Source organism: Phalacrocorax carbo, chromosome 16 (genome assembly GCF_963921805.1).
Source record: "Phalacrocorax carbo chromosome 16, bPhaCar2.1, whole genome shotgun sequence".
In the NCBI taxonomy this organism is placed as follows: Eukaryota; Metazoa; Chordata; class Aves; order Suliformes; family Phalacrocoracidae; genus Phalacrocorax; species Phalacrocorax carbo.
The window spans coordinates 1407484-1429207 of NC_087528.1; the positions used below are offsets into that span (position 1 = coordinate 1407484).

The 21724-nt window shown below is 60.2% G+C and overlaps 1 protein-coding gene across 2 annotated transcripts; it reads left to right on the plus strand.

The window, feature by feature from the left end:
- The first annotated feature begins 1062 nt into the window (after positions 1 to 1062).
- Positions 1063 to 21541, plus strand: UNC13D (unc-13 homolog D). 2 transcript variants are annotated; one of them, XM_064466971.1, is made up of 32 exons: positions 1063 to 1083; positions 9047 to 9079; positions 9342 to 9449; positions 9847 to 9906; positions 10172 to 10238; positions 10321 to 10498; positions 10863 to 10907; positions 11338 to 11406; positions 11604 to 11673; positions 12013 to 12117; positions 12444 to 12536; positions 12789 to 12892; positions 13156 to 13273; positions 13878 to 14002; positions 14231 to 14321; positions 14612 to 14668; positions 15068 to 15165; positions 15393 to 15444; positions 15759 to 15889; positions 16231 to 16351; positions 16945 to 17088; positions 17266 to 17364; positions 17677 to 17883; positions 18055 to 18123; positions 18445 to 18524; positions 18766 to 18871; positions 18950 to 19021; positions 19143 to 19226; positions 19522 to 19642; positions 20186 to 20309; positions 20664 to 20869; positions 20954 to 21541. In XM_064466971.1, exons 2-32 carry the CDS (start codon positions 9047 to 9049, stop codon positions 21058 to 21060), a joined length of 3144 nt encoding a protein of 1047 aa, XP_064323041.1. In that variant the 5' UTR covers positions 1063 to 1083; the 3' UTR covers positions 21061 to 21541. The 2 variants fall into 2 exon arrangements, with proteins under 2 accessions (XP_064323041.1, XP_064323040.1); XM_064466970.1 differs by lacking the exon at positions 1063 to 1083 and adding an exon at positions 6280 to 6444.
- The last annotated feature ends 183 nt before the right edge of the window (positions 21542 to 21724 follow it).

Below are 21724 nucleotides of genomic sequence, written 5' to 3' on the forward strand. Positions count from 1 at the left end.
ACTTACAGCTTCCCTACTCTCGGCCCTGACGTCTTGCTGATATCCCTGGGGGCTGGGGAAGGTCCGTACCCTGGCAGGACGGGGCCTGTGCGTGCTTGCCCGGGATTGCCTCTAGCCGAAGGAAGCGACCAAGCCCTCCTCCTCCTCCTCACCATTCTGCCCAGATTTTACCTTGAGCGCTCACGCTTCTTGTGACCTCTTACCAAAAAAAAAAATTAAATAAGTTTTTTGCATTAATTCCTTTATAGCTGGGGGGATGGGCTGATTTGCTATGCCGTGTGTATGTGTGTCTGTCTGTCCTCCTCTGGGGGCTGCAAGGAGTCCCCACCACCCTCCAAGCAGTAGATGGTCAGATTATGTCTCTGCTGCGTGACGGACATGTGGTTCATGAGCGACGGCTCGCAGTGCCAGCTCCCTGCGTGAGCCCCGCTGGAGGTGCCAGGAGCCGTGGGGCGAAGTTTGGACGCAGCTGGTCCCGGAGCAGCCGGGAGGGGGCCAGCCCTTGCTGGGAGGGGGCCAGCCCTTGCCGGTGAGCGGCTCGCGTTGGCTGATGCGGTGGCATCGCAGGCACCCCCAGCAGTAAACAGTTGTTTACCAGGTTGGTATTAGAAGATGGGTTTTGCTAAGACAGGCTGTGATCAAGAGGGGGTTTTGGGTTTAAAGCTGTACAAGTGAGCCCAAGTGACAAATGGGGGTTTTTCTGTGGGTTGGTGTGAAATGCCAGGACGAGCAGAGCGGAGACCTTCATTTTAGACGGGTTTTCTTTGCAGCCGTACCAGGTATTACTCACCCGTCCGCTCTCCTACATGAGTCAGCTCAAAGAGTTGCCATCATGAGACTGAACTGGAAACTGGTATTTCAGCACCGTCCTTGCTCAAGGGCTGTCACTGTGCTGCTGAGAGAGGCCGCAACGGGATGTGATGAGACCCACGTATTGGCGAGCAGGAGTGGGGACTCGTACCCACCGGCGGGGGCTGCTGCATCTCGCGCCTCAGGGTGCAAACAGAGTGGGAGCCACCTCTGCCGCGTCCTCCCCGCCGCCCGCCTGCCGTTTCCTACAGCCTCTGGATACCGGAGCAAAAGGTATCAGCTTGGCCTCCATTTGTGAGCTCGGTTTAGCAAATCCCATCTTTCTAAACCTTTCCTTTCCCTTGCTCACGTTCAGCCTCTCCTCCTCCTCCACGTGCTTTGCTCTGTAAGGGCTGGGCCCTGGCTGGGGCGTGGCCGCTCTCCCCGCAGCGTGGATCGGCTGCAGTAATACTCCGTGTTTTGGGGTGTCTGTCTGGGATCCAGGGGCGGGGGGGGAGGTTCAGCCCTGCAGCCTCCTCCCATCGTCCAAGCGTGCGGCTCCGTGGGGCTTGGTGGGCTCCTCAGGGGGCTTTGACACGTGTAGGGAGAGGTGGGGGTGGAAGAGCCAGGGAGGGACTGTTCTGGTGCTGAAGCTGATCAATAATTTGGTGTGTGCTCCAGGGTAGGCACGAAGATGCTTAATATGCACCGTGGGGCACGCCTGGTACCCGGGTGTCTGCCCTGAGCTCTTCCACCTTCACAGGCATCCACCCTGGTCCCTCGCCGGCTCACGCGCGTCCTGTAGGTCCTGCTGCTCTGAACTCAGTGCCCCGAACTAGCAGATGAAATTACCCTGATGTTTGTGTCCCCCTCTCCTGTCCCTGCAGTTAGAGCCACTGCTGCCCCGGCCCCGCAGTGAGGCGATGATAAATCCAGGGGCTGACACTGAATTCATCTCTCCAGGAGAGGGAGGTAGATGAAGTATTTGCTGCACGCACGTAGCACATGGCAGCGGTGGAGAAAACAATTTAAAGCAGTCGCGGGGCGCCCCAAGCCGAGCAAACGGCACCAGGTCAATACATGAAGTCTGTGACCTCCTGAAGGACAAGGCAGGCTGCTCCCCGGGGGCTGTGCGGGGAGCCAGCCGCAGCGACTGAGCCGCGCCACGGTCCGGGCAGGCCACCCCCGTGCTCTGGGTCCCAGGGGGGCGGCAGGGAAGCGGGGTCAGGGTGGGCAGGACACGTCGTGCTGTCCCCCTCTGGGTCCCAGCCAGCTCCCTGGGAGCCGGAGCAGCTCCGAGCAGAGCCTGGCATCGCAGCGGTGTTTTCTCCAGAGGGGCTGGGTCTGGCCGGTGAAGCCCCCCTGGAGAGCCTGGTGCTGACTGCCTCGCAGGCAGCACGGCCGGAGTCATCCTCGCACGTCCCCGCTCCGGAGCCGGTGGTCTCATGCCAAACCCACGCCCCTGCCGGGGGAAACGCGGCTTTCACAAGCGCCCTGCCCCGCGTGGGGGGCTGGAGGTCCCCTTTGCTCTTCCCAGGAGGACGCGGTTTGCCTTGACATCCTTCTAAGATGGGGGCTGCTGTGTGTCCCCCACCCCTCCGAGGCACCACTGCTTTTTGCTAGGTGTGCTCAAAGCCCTTGGGAGAGCCTGTGGAAGAAAAGATGTAGGGTTAGGGCAGAAAGGACTGGAAGGCCCTGTAGTAGACAAGGAGGGGAAACGACTGACACCCTTCCCGGGTACGAAATCGCTGGTCCCGGAGCACAGAGCACCTGCAGGTCCCCGGGGGGACGCCCCGGCCCGGCAGCCCTGCGGCGAGGGAGCAGGACTGTCCCTGATTGCATTTTGAAACCGCCTTCCTCTCCTCCGCGCCGGGCTTTCACGGTACGCCTTGCCAAACTCCAGCAGGCACAGCCTGGTTTTGCAGAGTCATTGGACCCCGTGTTTAAAAGGAGAAGTGAGGGAGGGACATGTTGAAATCAATTTTTTGACTATTTGCCCATTCCCAGCCGAGAGATTGAAGCAAGGGTGAGGGCAGGCTGCCGCTCCAGGATTGTCAGCCCGGAGGTAGGGAGATAAACTTCTGTTCATGCTCGCGGAGGGTCCTCTCGTACCAGGTTTTCCTTTAAGATAACCTTTAAAGAGGGGGGTAATGCTCGTTCCTTGGAGATCTGTCCTCTCAGCAGCACCTATAACCCTGTGCCCGAGTGAACTGTGGACTTTGTTTCTACCAGGGGGAGGCTGTTACCCCACAGGGCGATAGCCCTAGAGCCCGTAAGGAAAAGGGTTTTCCTTTCGGATGTTCTTAAAAGGAATGGAGGGGTTCACTCTATATTGTGCTCGTTCTGTATTATGCCTGGGTACTTATTCTGGAGGGCAGAGTGATGTTGCGGGGAAGGGGGTGTCTGTTTTGGGGAATGCCGACCCGCTCCCTTTGGGAAACAAAGTCCTTTTGCAGCCCTCCTGACCTGGGATGTTTTGCGAGGTCCTGGCTAGTTCTCCTGCGGGTTTGGGGCTCGGAGTTTATTGGGATTGTGCCTACTAACCAGAAATCTGTGCTACTTCTGGAGCTGCCTTTATAAGGCTTTTCTTATTGTTTCCTGGGCGAGGAGTAATTCAAGGCGCAAATAGAATTAGAAATGCGAGCTCAGTGATTTTTGTCACTGGTATTTGGTGGAGCAGGTGGCTGCTGGTAAAACCCAGGGGGGAAGAAAGGGTATTTGCTGCTATTGAAACAGGATCACCAAACAATTCTCCCTTTGCACACAAGGAAGCTCAAAACCGTGCGAGCCCTGCGCAGCCCTTCCGTAAGGGCCACGCTGGCCTCTGAAGGGGGACGCCTGCTGCCCACCCTGCCGGGCTCTGCCTGAGGGTTTCCAGCCAGCGTTGCAAACCAGCCCCGAGCAACACAGTGACCAGCTGGGGGACTTTCAGGGAAAGTCCTTTTTAACAGACGCTTCCACACCGAAGCTGAAGTTTTCCTCTCTAAAACCTGCAAAACCCCGGCACAGCCACCGGCTCCTGGCTGGAGAGTGATGGCTTGATGCTTAGCAATATTTATGAGTGTAGTGGATTTTATTTCTTCAGTGTTATGAGGAGAAGGGAGGTGGATTTGAGGGTTAACTAAACTCTTACCGGTTGTTTTCTCTGTGCTGGTTGAGGTAAGAGACGTTTCTTTCACCCTGTTATTTTTTGCTGGGAAGAAGCAGCAAAAGGTGTGAGCAGCTTGGGGATGCTCGCTCTGCCTCCTGCCCTTATCTCTGCGGTTGCTCTTTGCTTGGACAGATTTTTTTCTTTTGCAATCAAAGCTAAAAGCAAAGATGACAGCAATTATTTTCAAATGCAATCATGCACTCTGCAGCGCTACTTCCCACTGACAACGTTTTGCAGTGGAGCACGGCGCTGATGTCCCAGATCAATAAATAGCATTTGTGTGTGTGTGTCAAGGGAGAGGGATGCAGAATAGCAATCGGCTCCTCTGCCGTGTCCCCCTCCATCGGCAAGGGAGGAGATGCTTTTAAACTGCCTGCCCAAGGCGAAGCAAATGCTAGGCTGGTTAAAGTCGAGGCTGGCAGGGCTGGGCAAGCGCCTCCGAGCATCTCTGCCAGCGAAGGGCACCCTCACCGGGCACGCGAGGAGGCGGCTCCACCGCCAGACTGGGGAGCGCAGAGGAAGTGATGCTGAAGCCCAGTTCCTCGGGGCTGGTTCCGGGGGGCAGTTACAAAAGAGCCCTCCCGGCACAGGAGAGGCGTAACGAGCAGCTTTTTTCAGACCTCGGGGGATGAGGTTCAACGATCACTGTGAGAGCAGGGATGGATTTCAGCTTTTTGGTGTCTCACTGGATCTCAGGATTTTTTTTCTGTAGATTACCTTGGCATCCCCCTGCCTCTGGCTGCACATGTGCTGTGCACCCTCACAGCCCTGGTCCCATGCTGGCTGCCTTGGATAAGGAAAACCTGACCCCCACACCAACCCACTGCTGCTGCCGGCAGCCCTTTTTCCATCTCCTGGTCTCCCAGCTTCAGGGAACCCCTTTTGCCAATATAACGTGCTCCGACAGGGTTTCAGGGCAAAGGGAAGCCGTATCTCCTAGAGCAGCTAAAACAGTGCAACCTGCCTTCATTAAAGGATTAGATGATTGCAAGGATGGAAGGGACTGGCTGCCGGCCTCCCCCTCCCCGGTCCTCTCACAGGGATGCTGCTGCCAGCATCCTCCTGCAGCCCTGGCTCGATCGCGCGTGCTGCAGGGTGCCCCCACGCAGGTACCGCCGTGCTGCTGGAGGCAGCGCTTCCCAGTGCCTCGTACGGTAGTTAGGAGGACAAACTTTCCAGTGCAGTTTCCACCTTTGTGGTTGTGGTTTCCTGTCTGGATTAAGCAGAAATCCGTAACAGGCTACAAAGCACCACTGAACCCGACGTGGAGCCTCTGACCTCCACGCTGCAGCTGAAGCCGCTTGCGTACGGCTTCCAGGAGTGTCTGGGGCCAGAAATAGGAAGGCTGGAAAGACAAAAGCTCTCCTGAGCGTAGCGTCAGCCATGGTCACGGCCCTGCTTTGCAGAGCCCGTGGGGGCTCAGCAGTCGCAGCACCGACTCGCAAGCCCGGAGCGCAGGCTGATGTCCTTCCCCGGGCTGTGGGTCCATCCGCTGGGCAGCAAATGCTTGCGCAGCTCAGCAGCCCCTCCGAGCCCGAGCCTGCTCTTAGCTCTGTGTGTAATGTAAGTACATTGAACATCCAGGAGCAAACCAGCTCTTCCCTTGGTCATCTCCTGGGCTGCAGCTCCCCCCGTTTGCCATCAGCGCAGGCGTTTCGATAGGGATCTTCGGGGAGCTGGCGCCGCTGCCGCGCTGCGATAGGCAACGGCCTTGTGAGTTGCAATCAGATAGAGTGTTTACAAGATTGGAAGCTGGCAGTAAAGCACAAGTTTTTAACTCAATTTCCTGCTGCTTCTTTTCCTCAGTAACCAGCTCTTCCTGGACAGTCCATTCAGGAACAAGGCTGCGCGGCCTTTCCCGGGGCCGTCCCCAGCATGTGCACTAACCGCGTCTGTTCTCAGCCCAGCCTGGTTCAACACGCCCGGGTGCCTCAGGGATTCCCGCCCCTGCAGCTTTTGCACCGGGTTTCAAATCCCCTCCATCCGCAGGGCTGAAGATGGCTTCTGCTTTCGCTGGGGCCCTCGTCTGTGCTCGTGGATGGAGCCCAAATACACAAGCTGGCGCCCAGATCCTCCCCATCGCCCCCTTTCTCTGCTGGGCTTTGCCTTCTCAGGGATTGTTTCTGTCCGCTTATTCCAAATTCCTTGCTCATCAATAACAGCAGGGCCTGGATGTGACACCGTTCTTTTGCTCCCACCCCGTCTGTGCCATGAGACCCCCGTCGCCGAGGGGCTGCCTCTGTGGGACGGGGCAGCGGGAAGGGGGCTGGGGCGCCTGCGTCCCTGTGCTGCTCTCGAAGGAGGCCTGTGCACGTTTCCGTTTGTTAAAATGGCTGTGTTGAGATAAGGTCTGTGGTTTCCTCTGAGCATGCGAGCGAGGGGGAGAGGCGGCAGCGCCAGGCAGAGCTGCAGCCGCTCCCCTGCCCCACGCTGAGCCTCCCCCCGAGATGGACACTGCTGGCGAGACCCCCGCGGGGACCTTCCCCGGGGATGAGACCCCTGAGGTGGGTGGCTGTGACGCCCGCAGGCTGGGGAGAGGGTTTGGGGCTGGGGAGTGTGTTTGGGCTGTGATGGCCCCACGGAGGGGGTCGGGGCAGCTGTGCCCAGGGGACCCCAGGTTGCAGAGCTGGGTGCTGAGGCTGTAAAAGGGGAATGAGAGAAAATGGACCGAGTCCATGTCCTGGCCGGGATGCTTCGCAAGGGCGAGCAAGGAGCAGGGGTGGGGGTCTGGGGGTACCCTACCCGTGCAAACGTGCGCCCAAGGGCTGTGTATGGGATCGGCTGCAGCTCTGTGCTGGCACTGAGGGTCCCCTCAGCTCAGCTACAGCTTCCCAGAGTCCCCCAGCCCCTCTGGGCTCCCTGCTGCCAGGAGATCCTCCAAAGCCCTGCTCTTGGCTGACCCAACCCAACCGACTTCCTCTGCAGTGGCCGGACAGACGGCATCCCTGCAGCCACCCCCGTGGAGATGGGACCTGCAGCTCTGTCTGGCACTGCTGGGAGCGTGCGGGCATGATCTTGCATGTTGGACCCTGGGATGATGTGTCTTGCTGCCTTTCCCCACCCCGCCAAGGGACTTGTCCTCCCTCCTAAGCGTCACCATCTCGGCAGCCAAGCTGGCCTCCTGCACCCGTGACGCTGCCGCCGCTCACGTGGTGGTGGGGGATGCTGGTGGCAGTAGCCGGACCTGGATTTAAGCACCGCTTCTGGATTTGAGCTGGGGTCTTGGCGTGGGGATTAGCAGCAGTAAACACATCCTGGTGGCTCAGCTCAGCTTTAGCTTAACCAGTCCTGTGTGCATACGGGCTCGCACAAAGCAGACCCTGCGGCAGCCGTCCCTGATGGCAGAAGGGAGCAAGAGGGAGCTGCCCCCTGCAAATCACAGCGATTCCTCCCCCTGCCCGCTTGTGCTGCTCCACTGCTGGGCCAGGAGCAGATGCTCGTGCCTTGCTGATAAGTGATGGCAGCAGAGGAATAAGGTCCTTTTTCTCTCCCCTCTGCACTTGCAACCCTGCTATGGGGCAGCGCCGCCCACGGGGGTGCCGAGGGATTTGGGACGGGGCCCTGGTGCAGGCAGGATGGTGCCAGGAGCAGCAGAAGGTGGCCGGGCCGCTGGGCAGGGGCAGGCAGGAGCAGGCAGGGGCCCTCCTGGCTGCACAGGTCCCCCTTTCACAGGGGCTGCTGAGCCACGGCAGCCCCTGGCCCCGACCAGCGGTTAAAAGAAGGGATGTGGAGGCAGCTGGGAGAGAAACAGCTCGAGGGTTAAACTCGCCAGGGGTGGAAGAGTTGAATTTAGTCCAGATGGCTGGGGGATTATGCCAGCCCTAGATTTGCCATAAGCAAATACTAGTGGTCTAGCTTGGGGTGGTTGTTGTTTTTTTTTCTGTTAAGGGGATCCTAAGGTCATTCCAGGGCCAGGGCTGACCCACAAGTAGGGCTCGTCCGTCCATCTGTCCCTGCCAGCCCTGGCTGAGTGGGATGCTGGGACTGTGCTCGGCGTACGCCCCTCAGCACAGAAAGGGCCAAACTCGTTTCAAAAATTTCCAATGTATTTTTTGGCGCCGCCCCCTTGCTCCAGCACCGGGGCCGTGGCGGATGGCACGGGGGCACCGGTCCCCCTCCCTCTGGCTGTGTCACCCAGCCCTTGGCGGTGGCAAAGTCACCGTCACCCGGCCAGGCTCTGCGGCAGGGACGAGTTGCTCAGCCATGGTGGCGGCCGAATCCAGACCACGGTTAGAGGAAGAGATGCAGGATGGGCTCAGCCTCAGCGTCGGGGAGGGAACAAAGGGTGAGGAGAGGCTGAGAGCTGGGGTTTGCCAGGGAAAAACGGTATTTTTGGCAGAGGCGGTTTTATCTCTGGGATGGACCCATGTGGCGCTGGGATGAGTGGGAGGTGACATTTGCAGTGGGGGATGACGGGGGCTGTGCAGGCAGCAGGACCCCCCCCAGCAAACCCCAGGGCTCAGTGCCGCTAGAGCAGGGCTGTGCCTCATCGCATGGCACCGGTTTAATTTGCCTTTTGGGAAGTAAATGCTACTGCTGGTCATCCTTCAGGTGGGGAATGGGCTTTCAACTCAACAACGAGCGATGCACCATTGCAGCAGCGCTCATTTTTCTTTCTGGCAAGGGAACTCGAGTCACAGATCCCGATGGTTTTTTGGCGGCTCCTTGCCCATAGCTGCCTTGCCCAGCCTGCAGCTCCTCGCTGCGCTTTGGCCCCCTGCCCTCTCCCTTGGCTGGTTTCCTCTCCAGCCTGGTCCTGCTGGGCTTGACCAGGTCAGTGAGCAGCTCTGTGGGGCGAGAGGTGGGTGGCTGGCTTTTAAAGCCTTCTGTGGGTCACCCCAGATTGCTGTTGCCATCCTTACTGCCCCCTCCTCAGTTAATAGGTCTTGGGGGTGAAGCCCCCATGCCACCCCACCAGTGGGTGATGGAGGAAGAGGTCCCTCGGCCACAGGGTGTCATGGCATCCTTTGGGGCATCACATCTCGATGGGCTGTGGGTGATGCCGCCCTGTCCCAGCTGCCCTGCCCTGCTGTGGTTTCCTCCTAAACCCACTCTCTACCACGAGACCTGACGGGAAACCTCTCTCTGCTTCTCTTCTTTCTCTAGATGGATCTGTCCCATCGGTTCTCCAAGAGAGAGGTACGAGCGTGGCCCTGCCACGGTCTCCCTTGGTGGCACTGGAGGGGGGTGGCGGCTCTGCTGGGGCTTGGGGACACGGCTCAGCTCGGGAAGATGCTCCCAGGGACAGTCAGCGGCGGTCGGGCAGGGCTGGATGCCTGGAGGGGGGCAGCAGGGGCCGGCGGGGAGCCTGGGGAGGGAACCCGCTGCTAATCCTGGGCGATGCACGGAGCAAGTCCCTGCTGGCCTGGCCCTGCACGAGGTGTCGGTGTCCCCCCCACAGCTGGCCCTGCTCTACGAGGAGGTCCTCTACACCATCTGGCACCGCCTGGGCAAGCCTGAGGACCACCACATTGCAGACACCCAAGAGCTCTATGCCTACGTGCAAAAGGTGGGTCCCCCACCTCCCCAAGAGGATCCCGAAAACCTGTCCCTCGACACATCCACCTTCCCGCCTAAAGGAGATGGGGGACACACGTGCTTGGAGGGCGCTTTTAACAGGCACCTTAAGAGACATAGCAGTAGTGTCCAGCTGGAGGGCTGGGACAGCTTGCAGCTGGGAAGTATTAGCCTTAGGGAGAAATATTTATCTTAGGCTCGGGGTGATGGGAAGAAGGCTCTCCCTCAAGAGCTTTCAGCTGGTCCCCAGCCCTTCTGCTGCGCCCTTTGCTCCTCTCCTGTCCCCTTGAGCTGCAGCTGGCTCTGGGGGAGCGGAGGGAAGCCCCTGGCTGCCCTCCAGCCACCGTTAACAGCGCAGCATCTGTTACCGGCCCTAATATCTACAACAGGCTTTCGGCATGGATGTGGAGGAGCACAGAGTCATCATGCAGCAAGTCATGGGATTGGAGGTACGCAGCGAGACGGTGTCTCCCCGCTATGCTGCAGTCAAGGGGGTCCCTGCATTGGGGTGGTGCGGGGGGGGGCCGTGGTACCTTTCCAGCCCATGTGTTTGGCTTTGGGGTATGGGGTCCCCCGGGCAGTGCTGGGGGAGTCGCTCATGGGCTGTTTGCTGGCATGAGCAGCAGCCAACGATGCAATCCTTCTCGTGCCCCACCCTTCCTCATGGCCTCTGCGACCCCCACATTAAGCACTTTTCTTTTTCCTTTCTTCCAGAGCCCAATTTTTTGCCTGAAAGCAACCGTGAAGGAAGCCAAGGGGATTTTGGGGAAAGACGTCAGCGGTAAGTGGAGTTGCATGGGTGTTCCATCGGAAAAGGGCAGCTGCAGCTCCCGACGGGGACTTGCACGCCTCCGCCCTCGCAGGGTTCAGCGACCCGTATTGCCTGCTGGGCATCGAGGCCAAGAGCCAGGAACCGGCCCACTCTGACCACAAGAAGCGGATGAAGGCTGTGGTCAAAGACCTCATCCCCGAAGACCAGATCCATCGCACACAAGTCATAAGCCAGACCCTCAGCCCAGTGTGGGACGAGACATTTATCCTGTAATTTGCCACCCCTCGGCTTTGCTCATTGAGGGGATGGAGGGTGTGCCCAAGGCTCTTGGGGGTGGATGTGGGGGGTTCACCACTCGTCCCAACCAGGAGCTGGGGCTCTGCCAGGGCGATGCCCACTGGGGCTTGCCAGGCTTCTGGACTGACCCATGGAGCGGGTCAGGGGAGGTGAAAAACAAAAGCGTGGCAAAAATCCCTCCCTCAGAGCTCTCCCACCACTTCCCCGGGCTGCCGGGGGTGGTTTGGGGTCTCCCCCAGGGAGGAGCCTCCTGCCTCTAATCCCCAGCTGTCCTGCCTGCTTGTGCCGGTCCCTCGGATGCTGCTTGAGTAACGGCATCCTGCTGGTGTCTTGCAGGGAGTTTGAAGACATGGAGACGGCCAGCTTCCACCTGGACATGTGGTGAGCAGCAGCACCCCCCAGCCAGCGACCCCGGCCCTGGGTGGGGTCCGGCCTCCCGGGAGGGTCACTGGGGTGGCCCTTCCACCTGCACCCTTTAAAAGCCCCAGAAATCAGCTGCGGACCCCTTTCTCCATCGCTTTCTGCTGGAGCAATGCACAGTGCTGGATGTGACCAGTGTGAGCAGAGAGAGCCCAAGCTGGTTTTGCCCAGGCAGGGCTAATCCTGAGCCCTGATTATATTCAGGGCCTTATATTCAAGCCCTGTGCTTGCAGAGTTTGGCTGGACATCCAGTTTTGGGGGTGGTCTCAGTCAGTCCTGACACCCCCAGCACTTTCGCTCTTTGCTGTCACTGTGGCTCCCTGAACTGTTTTGCAATCACCTGAATTTCCTCCTTTCCCCCCACGGTGGGTTTTGCTGCCCACCCTCGCAGGGACTCGGACACGGTGGAGTCGGTGCGGCACAAGCTGGGCGAGCTGACGGACCTCCACGGCCTCAAACGGTTGGTGCTGGTATGGCCCTAACGGCTGCTGAGGAAAGAGGGTTTAGAAATGCTTATTTGCCTGCTGGACTTTAAAAATTGCCTTTAGAAGGAGGGAGGGAGGGTGGCAGGTCTGCGTCACCCTTCTTTGCCCTGACCGCAGCTGGGTCATGGCTGCAGGAAGCCTTTTCACCCCCTCCTTCGTTTATGCCTTTCAGGATCTTTAAAGATGCTCGCAAAGACAAAGGGCAGGACGATTTCCTGGGGAACGTGGTCCTTCGCCTGAAGGTGAGTGCCGTGGTGCATCCTCTCTTCCAAGTGACTCTCCAGGTGCTGGTTAAATCTCACAGGGTCCGGGCAAGACCCCAGCCCTGTGGCAGCACCGAGCTCACCCAGGATCCCGGCTCAGAGCCACAAACTGATGCCAGGTCCTTCAGTTCAGAGGCAGGTGCCCCAGCCACCCCAACACACGCGCTCAGTGATTATACATCTTTTATTTTTAAGCCAATACTAGAGTTATCCAATACAGTATCTTCCTGCCCCACTAACAGTGGGACCTGGTCCCTGAGTGGGATCCTTCCCCTGGGAAGGCTGCCCGGGGCTTCACCCCTGTCTCTCTGCGTGCAGGACCTGCACTGCTGGAACGACCAGTGGTACCAGCTGGAGCCACGGACGGAGACGTACCCCAACCGGGGACAGTGTCACCTGCAGTTCCTGCTGACTCACAAGAAGGTAGGAGGGGATGGGGAAGGGGGTCCCTTTCCATTGCCTTGGAGGACGAGGCAGCTGCTTGTCCCGTGGGGCCCATCTTGGCAGCACAGATCCGTGCCCCAGGACAAGAGGTGCCAGCACCAGGGTTTGCACGTGCTGGAAACCATCTCGAGCCTCCCCTGAGGTCCATGCCAACATGGGGGCCTTGCTCCTGGTGTATGTGCACCCCTTGGCTCAGCTTCAAACGGGGCTCTCTGGCCTCATGCTTTTTGGGTTCCTGCGTCCCCACGCTCTGACCATGTCCTCCGTGTTCAAGCAAGTTATGTTTATTGCTGGTCTCTTTCCAGAGAGCCACCACGTGCAGCAGGACACAGCCGAGCTACACTGTGCATCGCCACCTCCTGCAGCAGCTGGTGTCCTATGAGATCCTTCAGCACCAGGTACCGAGGGGGAGAAGCAGCCCTGCAGCAGCCGGGCTGGGGTGAGGGCTTCCTTTGGAGCCCAGCTGCCTGACACACTGCTGCAGTGTGATGGGGAGGAGGGTCGTGATGATGCCTGCCCATGCCTGGCATCCTTACGGGGCACTCATTCCTCCTGTGGTCCTGCAAACACAGCCCAGCCGGTGCCTGTCCCCCTCCTCGCTCAGCCCAGCTTGCGCTGGGACACGTCACCCTCCCTTTGCATCCTCGCAGGCCGGCAGCATCGCCTGGGACGGGGAGCTGAGCAGGCACGCCAGCACCGTGCTGTACCTGCACGCCACGCAGAAGGATCTCTCCGACTTCCACCAGGTCATGGCGTGAGTACCCCATGCCTGGGGAGCCACGATGCAGCATCGGGCGGGGGTCGAGGGCCCCGACTCATTCCCTGGGACCGTCTGACCGCAGCCAGTCTCTCCCAAGAGCTCAGCGTGGCTGGTGTTGGCCCTGCACTGAGCAGCGCCAGGAGACCTGGGTCCTGCCCCTGCAATCCCAGCAACAACCGTGGGTGGGGGAGCCCCACGCTGGCCCCTGGGAGCCCCCCAGCCCCAGGAGCTCAGCCCAGCCTCTCCCTCCTCCCCAGGCAGTGGCTGGCGTACAGCAAGCTCTACCAGAGCCTCGAGTTCAACAGCAACTGCCTGCTCCACCAGATCACCAGCATCGAGTACCAGTGGCTGCAGGAGCGCCTGAGGCCAGAGCAGGTGAGGGGGTTCCAGCACCGCTTGGGGGGGCAGAGATCAGGGAAACCTGCCCCTTGCACCCAACCCCGAGCCTCTCCTCCAGCTCCCAGGGCCATTTCCCTCCCTCTGTGCCAGGGAGGGCAGGAGCTTGTGGAGTACAGGGGTGCTGGGGTGACTGGAAGGCATTTCTGGGGAGAACCAGCCATGGGGACCAGGACAACCCGTGGGTCAGGGAGCCCCTTTGCCTCGGGGGCTTGTTCCCCCTCTCCAGGGAGAAGCCCTTGTACCAACATCACCCTCCTCCATCGCTGCCATCCAGTCAGTCACACCCTCTGCAAAACTTAAATGTGACCCAATTCCTACTTTTCCCCACCTGTTTTCCCAGGGCATCCCAGCACCCTACTGAGACTCCGCACTTTTCATGCATGGCAATGAGGTTTAAGCGCAAAGCTCAGTTCAGCCCCTCCAGGGAGAAGTTACCTGAGGCATCAGGGGGTTTCCCATGCCTGGAGCAGGCTAGAAAGGAGCGGGAGACACCAGCTCCCTCCGCCACGGTGTCGTGGTCCTGCCGGCATCGCTGTCTGCTGCTGAGGAGGACAGCGCATGTTTCCTTCCTTTCCCCCAGAAAGCAGAGCTGGCCGAGTCCTTCCAGTCCTTGCTGACTTACGGGATCTCCCTCATCCGGAGGTACCGCATCATTTTCCCCCTCTCTGTCCCGAGGTCCAAGGAGAGGCTCCAGTCCCTGCTCCGGTGAGTCGAGCACCGCTGCTGGCTGTGCACGGGGTCCTGTGGGTTGGCCACCATGCAAAAACCCGCACGAAGCACTTTCTGCCCCCTTCTAGGCTGCTGTGACACTTGTCCCTCGTCCTGGGCTCCCTGTGGGGGATGTTGTTGGGAGGGGAAGGTCTGTTTGGGTAGGGTCTCTGTGGGGGGAGGTGGTTGTTCCTGACAGGATGGTGCTGGGTTCTCACTTTGCAGGGTCCTGGTCCAGATGTGCAAAATGAAAGCTTTCCACGAGCTGTGCACGCTCAGCCCCAACCTCCCCAAGAAGGTCTCCTCAGCCCTGAAGGTAGTGGGACCAAGGCTCTCACCCCCACCAGCCCTGGGGAGGTGGCCCCCTGCGGCTCTCCCTTCCCATCCATGCCCTGCCCAATGCCCACACCTCAGCAAAGCCATGCGGACCACCATGGGGGCGGAAAATACCTGCTCCTCTTCAACCTGGTGGTCCCAGCCTGTGGTTCCCACCCCTTGGAGCTGGGTCCTGACCACACCCAGGGGACAGGGAGCGTGAGGGGGGTGACAGAGCTGGCTTTGCCCCCCCTGCTTCCCTGCCACCACACCAGGACTCCTCTCTTGCAGTCAGGCACGACGGAGTGGTTTCACATGAAGAAGCAGCACCTCAAGCCCATGGTGAAGGTCAGCTCCTATCTCTGCCTCTCTGACATTATAAGAGGCAACTTGCTGGGCTTGGGGTGGGAGGCCCGAGGGGGTGGGAAGACAGGTCTGAGGCGAGGCTTCTCCAATTTTCTGATACTGTCAAGGGTTCCCAGTTTAAAAATACCATGAGCCATGTTACCTGCAGCCGCCGAGGTGCATTGAAGCTTAAGGCCTTGGTGCAATGCTCAGGAGAGCAGGAGGTGGTCCCCAACCCAGCCACGCAAGCACAGGGCGACAGCAGATGTTACCGACAATGTGGATCTAATGATAGGTTGCTACCCCAGGAGAACAAATCATAGAAACACATCAGATGAGAATGGAGCCCAGCTCATCTCAAAATCACTGAGCATCCAAAACAAGCTTTTCCTTCCTTTGCAGAGCATGGAGGAGAATGGCAAAGCCTTGTCCAGACTCCTCCTGGAGGTGATAGGGGATCTCCAGCAGTGCCAGAAAATCTGGAATAAATTCTTCATCAAGTAGGTTTCAGAGCTTGATTCCTCCCTTGTCTACCTTCCCTGGGGTCAAGAGCAACAGGGCACTTTGATGCCTCATTCCTTGGCTCTTGGGGTGCACAGAGAGCATCCGTGGTCCCATCTCTGCCTCTTAGGGCTGTATGTCCTCACCCTCACGGCAAGGGCATGGCCTGGGAGGGTTTGCTGGGCTGGGGCTGGCAGGCTCCTGACTCCCCCTTTCTCTCTTGCAGCACCTTGAAGTTGAATCTCTTCTCCATTGCCTACCTGGAGCTGGAGCACCTGGTGAGCAAGCCTGGGCTGCTCTGCACTCCTGGGACTAAGGTCTAAAGCCAGGCTGAATTTTTTGGCCACCCTTTGTGTGGCAACCGGTTCCTGCAAGCCTGGAAAGGGAGCAAGACAGGGAAAGTCCCCGTCTTTCCTGTAAAGCGACTATCATCCGCTTACTTAACCCAAGGAATCTCCTGAAATGCCACCCAAAAGGAAGAGGCGTCCCCTGAGCTGACCCTCACGCCATGGCTCCAGCAATCCCCTAGCAGACCAAGCCCTCCTGGCCGGACCCTCACTAACAGCTGTCCCCCCTCCCTTGTCGCTGCCAGGTCGCGGAGCACGTCCAGGAGCAGCTGCACGAGGTCGACAGCAGCATGTCCAAGCCCACGGCCGAGAGCCTTTTCCAGCTCTACCTGAACCTGCAGGAGCTCTATCACATGAAGGACTTCCTCCCAAAGAGGTATCCATCCCAGAGAGAGGGGAGTTGCCGCAGCGAGGGAAGGAGCAGTTAATTGGGAAGAACGCCGAATCCTTCCCATTCACCTACCTCACGAATTACACACAAGGCAGACCAGGCTGTTGGAGTCTGGTGTCGGTGTAAGCATCACCAGAAGGGTTTCAGGCTTGTCTCTGAGTGGGGTTGATGGAGACCTCAACTTCCAGACAAGGGGAGGTTTCTCCTTAGCACGGTGCTACGTGCTGCCTCCACCTCGGGGCCGTTTCTTGTATGTGAGGGCAGGGAGGGGTGTTGGCCCCATGCCGTTGCTGTGCGGTTGGAGAAGCTGGTGCCTTCGCCCACAGGGATGGACCTCTGGCTCTGAGCAGTTTCCACCAGTGGTTCAAGGAAGCTGTGCCCCAGTGGCTGCAGAAGGCCTACACCATCGCGCTGGAGAGGGCGCAGAGAGCCGTCCAGATGGACCAGGTAACCCGGGGAGGAGACCGTCTCCCTCTGTCCTTTGGGGGTGCTCCAGCCTCCTCCACGCCTTGCCGCTGCGCCTGGCTCACAGTGTTGAGACCACCACGTAGGTGCCTCTTGCAGCCCGGGAGTGGGCTGGTTCCTCTCCCAAAAGCATAACAAAGGACGTGGTCTCCTGGAGCAGCTGATCCCACCCTGGCCCCAAACCACATCCCCGTGCCCCTTCCCCCTCTGCCCTCTGGCAGCCCGAGTGAGCTGATGAGCCTGCGTTTGGGCCATGCCCTGGCCATCCCCTTCGCTTCTGACCTTTAGGAAGCTGGAGGGAAGACAGCCGTGGGGCCGTGGGCTCCTCGCCCCACTCTTCAGTGGGGTCCAGCAACACCGGGTTAGAGTGTGACGGGGCACAGCCTGATGCGGGGAGCTGGGGGTGCTCCATCCATCCTCATCTCTTCCACTCTGCAAAGCGACTGGGTGATGGCATTGGGATATACGGAGCTGATGATGGGCCAGAGAGCCCCGAAGAAAAGGAGCAGCTCTCCTGTCTGGGATGGCTCCTTTCTGTACAAGCTAAGTTGCGTTTGTTTTCTCTGCCCTCCCAGCTAACGCCCTTCGGGGAGCACAACAAGCACAGCACGTCCACTGTCGACCTGTCCACTTGCTACGCCCAGATTGTGAAGACCTGGCAGCAGCTCAACTGGCCGGACCCCGAGGAAGCCTTCATGATCATGGTGAAGCTCGTGGAGGTTTGTATACCAGCCCTGCTCATTGGCATCAGCAGCCGGCGTTTCCTCTCCTGCTCTTGGAGACATGTCTCCATGAACGGGGCCAGTGTCCTGTGTCGATGTGGTGGGGTCCCCCGGCCCCACGGTGGTCCCTGTGCTGCCCAGCTCAGCCCCCTTGGCTTCTTCTCTGTCCTGCAGGACATGTGCAAAATTGCTCTGATGTACTGCCGGCTCATCAAGGAGAGGGCTGAGGCTCTGTCGCTGAACGAGCAGAACGAGGGCGAAGCGGCCAACAGGGTGGGTATCAGGGCAGGGTCCGCTGCTTGGGAGGAGGCAGCATTGGGCCATGGTTTCTGGGCAGGGGGACATGAGCTGCTGAGCACCCAGGCGCCATCCCAGGTCTGGCCTTCATGGGGACCAGCTGACCCCCTGGAAGCCATAATCCTGGAAAATCGGGGGGGAATGGTGTGAGCAGGGGAAGCAGGGTAGGGATGAGAATGGGGGTGAAGATGGGGATACTGATGGGGATGGGACTGGGGATGGGGATGGAGCTGGCAGGGGATGGACTGGGGGCTGTGGGACACCCTGAAGCAGACCCACCTCCCCCAGCTCTGCATCGTGGTGAACAACATCAAGCAGCTGCGGCTGTTGATCCGAAAGCTGCCATCGCAGCTGGACTGGGCCCAGCTGGAGCAGCGCACGGAGGCCATCATCGACCAGCAGCAGATCCAGCACACGCTGCACAACCAGCTTGACAGCACCGTCTCCTGCCTGGACCACGAGGTCCAGGTCGTGGTGCAAGCCTTGGCCACCAAGGTGAGGCCCTGCCACTGACCCCCCCTTGGCCCTTTCCTGGCCCAAAGCCGGGAGGTTCACCCAAGGGGTCCTGGAGCCCACAGTGCTCCTGGGATGGAGACAAGATGGGCCCGGGCATGGGCTGGTGCAGAGGGCAAAGCCCAAGTGCCTCTGTGCGTTTCTTCCCGGCAGCTGGAAAAGGGCATCGCCAGGCACATCCAGGAGCTCTCGTCTTCCAATGATACCCGGGAGCCTGAGGATGTAAGTACCTGCCCTGGCCCCTCCTGGTAACCCTTGCTGGAGGCCCCCATCACCCTTCCCCACCTCTCCCTGCCCCACACCTGGGGCACAGGACACACCATCAATGGGGCCCAGACCTCCATATGCTTCATTTGATGCCCATGTCAGCAGCAGGACCAGAGCAGGCACAGCCTGCCCATGTCCTCACTGTGGGAAGGAGCCCCTCTGGAGACCCCTGCTCTGCTGGTTCCAGCCAGTAGTGCTCTGCCCCTCTCCCTGCTGTGCCCTGCTGGATATGGCCCCCCCCATGCTCTCCCCAATGCCTCTCTCCTCTCACTGCAGTCTATCATCCCGCTCATGAAGTTCCTGGAGTCGGAGCTGCAGTATCTCAATGAGCATCTGGTCCAGGAGAACTTCAAAAGGTGACCAGGGCACTGGGGATGCACCACGGCAGCGGCCAGCAGCATCGCCGGCCCTCGGCAGGAGTGTCCCCCCAGCCCCATGGGGCGTGGGGACATCCCGCTTTGGGGCTGCCTGCTCAGCCTAGCCAGATGAGCCAGTTCCCTCTGGGGCTTTGCAAAGCCCCTTGGCTGAGGACCAACCCCCCCAACCCAACCCAGCCCCCGGACCCCTGCTCACAGCCTTCCTCCCTTGCCCCTGCAGCCTCCTCACTCTCCTCTGGCATCACACCTTGGCCGTGCTGTCGGCAGCCACGGGGCAGCAGGTCCCCTCGGCCCAGTGCTACAAGAAGCTGCACTGTGCCCTGAAGGTACCAAGGGGGGAACCAGGGGGTCCCTGGCAGGGGTGGGTGTTTGGTTGCCGGCGCTAACAGCATCCTTCTCTCCAGAGCCTGGAGCTGTGCTTCCATGCCGAGGGCTGCGGGCTGCCGCTGGAGACCCTCCACACTGCAACCTTCCTGGTACGGGGTGCTGGGGATGTGGGGGTCCCCAGGGCTTCCTTTGGGTGCTCTCCAGGGAGGGTGTCCCCCAGGCTGCAGACCCATCCATGTGCTCGACCATCACCTCTCGTCCTCCCTGCAGTCGCTGGAGACCCACCTGGCCCTTTGCTCTGCCACCAGCCGCAAACTCATCCAGAAATACTTCAGCAACAGGATCCAGCAGCAGGTGGGAGTCAGGATGGTGCCCCCAGCCCCTTCCCACAACCCACCCTTGCACACGCGAGGCTGCCTGGCACAGCCTGCCTGTGGAAATGTGGGATTCCCCCACCACCCTCCCAGTCCTGGGGCTGTTGGGGCTGGTTTTGCCCCAAGGGTGGGCAGGAGGGCTTTCAATTGCATCCCAGAGGATGCCCATCACCTGGAAGTACCCCGAAGTGCCTGCTCAGCCGCCACCAGAGCCCGGCACCCCCTCCACGAGCGTACCCAAAGGCAGCACCCTTTTCTTGTACTCCACCGCTCAGCTGGACACCAGCTCAGAGAAGTACGGGGCGGTGACCATCAAAGCGCTGTACCTCCCTTCGGAGCAGAAACTCCGCGTGGAAGTGCTCAACGCCGTCAACCTCATCCCGCTGGACTCCAATGGTGGGTGCGGGTGGGCTGGGGAGCCCCACCGCCCCCGGCCCCCTCGGTCCCCGATACACCCTTGGGTGGGAGAGATGCTGGCAGTGCTTGGCGTAATGGGTCTTGATTTGCGTTTGCTTCCAAGGAGGTGGATTTGGGGAAGATTTGGGGTTATTGCACCGGTCCGGGGTGGTTCAGTGGGGTGCGGCAGGCAGGAGACTGTGCCCCCGTCCCGCTGCCTTCCCTTTGCAGCACAAGCCAGCAGCCAGGGCAAATCACATCTCAGACAGAAAAACGTGGCAAGGGACAGTGTCTCGGGTTGGCTGTCATTTGGGGAGGTCTCCAGGAGAGGTCACTCCTATTGCAGCCACCCGTGGCAGATCCACATGTGGGCTGGGTTGGGGGTGTTCCCGCACCCTCCCACGAGCGTGGTCTGGGCTGCGGGGTGGCTGTGAGGGTGCCCTGACACCCCCAGTCACCCCAGTGTGTCCAGCCACCGCGGCTGGGCTGGGCCGGCCGTGCCGGAGGGGCGGCCGGAGGGGGCTGATGCCTGCACCCCACCAGGCTCCAGCGACCCCTTCGTCCAGCTCACCCTGGAGCCCCGGCATGAGTTCCCCGAGGTGGTGGCCCGGACCACCCAGTGCAAGAGGAACGAGCTGCACCCCCTCTTTGACGAAGCCTTCGACTTGTACGTAGGGGCTGGCACCCACTGGGGCCCCCGCCACGTCCCGCAGCCCCCTGTGCTCCAGCTGAGCCCCTGCTATGGGGCTGCTGCCCTGGGAACTGGGTCCTGCCCTGGGGTTTCACCCCCTGCTCCCCAGTGGGGGCTCAGCCATGGGGTGCCACGGGGGAGATTTGGGGGGAACCCCAAACACCTGGGTCCCGCAGGCTAGTGTGGGTCTGTGCCAGGGCCCTGTGCTTTGAAGGGGTTGGGGTCAGTGTGGTGCGGGGGCTTCCCATGGAGTATCACCCTGTTTGGTGCCTGGAGGGAAGGTTGAATTTCGGGACGGAGGGGATGGGATGTGCTGGTTTCTCCCTGCAGCTTGATCCCCCCCGAGAAGTGCCGGCAGGAGGGGGCCTGCCTGCTGCTGACCGTGTTTGACTACGACACGCTGGGGGCCAACGACCTGGAGGGAGAAGCCTTCTTCCCCCTACGCCACCTGCCCGGCCTCGACACCGATGAGGACCAGGCTGACACCGGACGAGTGCCCCAGACCCGCCTCCCCCTCACCCACCCCAAACCCACCGGTACGTGAGCCCCACCAAACCCCGCGGCAGCAGGAGGGGGCTGCAGCGAGCGTCTCCCACCATCCCTCCCCTCCTCTCTGGCAGGAGACGAGATCCTCCAGCTGCTGGAGTCCAGGAAGGGGGACAAAGAGGCTCAGGCCTTCGTTAAGCTCCGCAAGCAACGAGCCAAGCAGTCCAAGGAGATGGAGTGAGGGAGGCGGAGGGAGAGGGTCCCGAAATGAGGGCGGTCTGGACAGTGGGACCCCAGGAGTGGCTCTGCAGCCATCCACAGGGACTGGGGGGGGACAGAGGGGGGTCCCTGTGCTCCCCACCACCTCCCAGCACCCCCTCACCCCCACCTTCAGGTAGCAACGCTCCCGTAAGGCCGGGGAGGGTGGGCACGCGGTATTTCAGGAGCTGTCTTTGCCTGTCTGGCCTCGCAACACTACACGGGGGATGTGAATGTGTGTGGCTGTCCCTGCCCGTCCCCCTGAGCTTGTCACGGCTGGTGCTGCAGCGCCGGGCTGCGTCCCCAGCCCTCCTGCCTGCAACACCGCGCCAGGGCAATGCAGATGCGCTGTCATTTATTCAGGGTGGGGACAACTCGTGGCCAAACCTGCCTTTCTTTTTTTTTTTTTTTTTTTTTAAATGGATAAGTCTCTTATTTTAAATTAAAAGCCACAAAGCTGCTGATGTGTGGGCTGAGTCTGTGCAGGGGGTGCTTTGGGGTGACGTGCGAGGTTTTGGAGAGGGCTTGGCTGTGCTGAACCGGCCGGGCTGTTTCCCTCCGCAGGGAATCAGGTAGCGTTGTTCTGAATTCTGGGCCATTGCGAAATATTAGGTATACCAAGGTATAAACCAAAGGGCTGGGAAAGC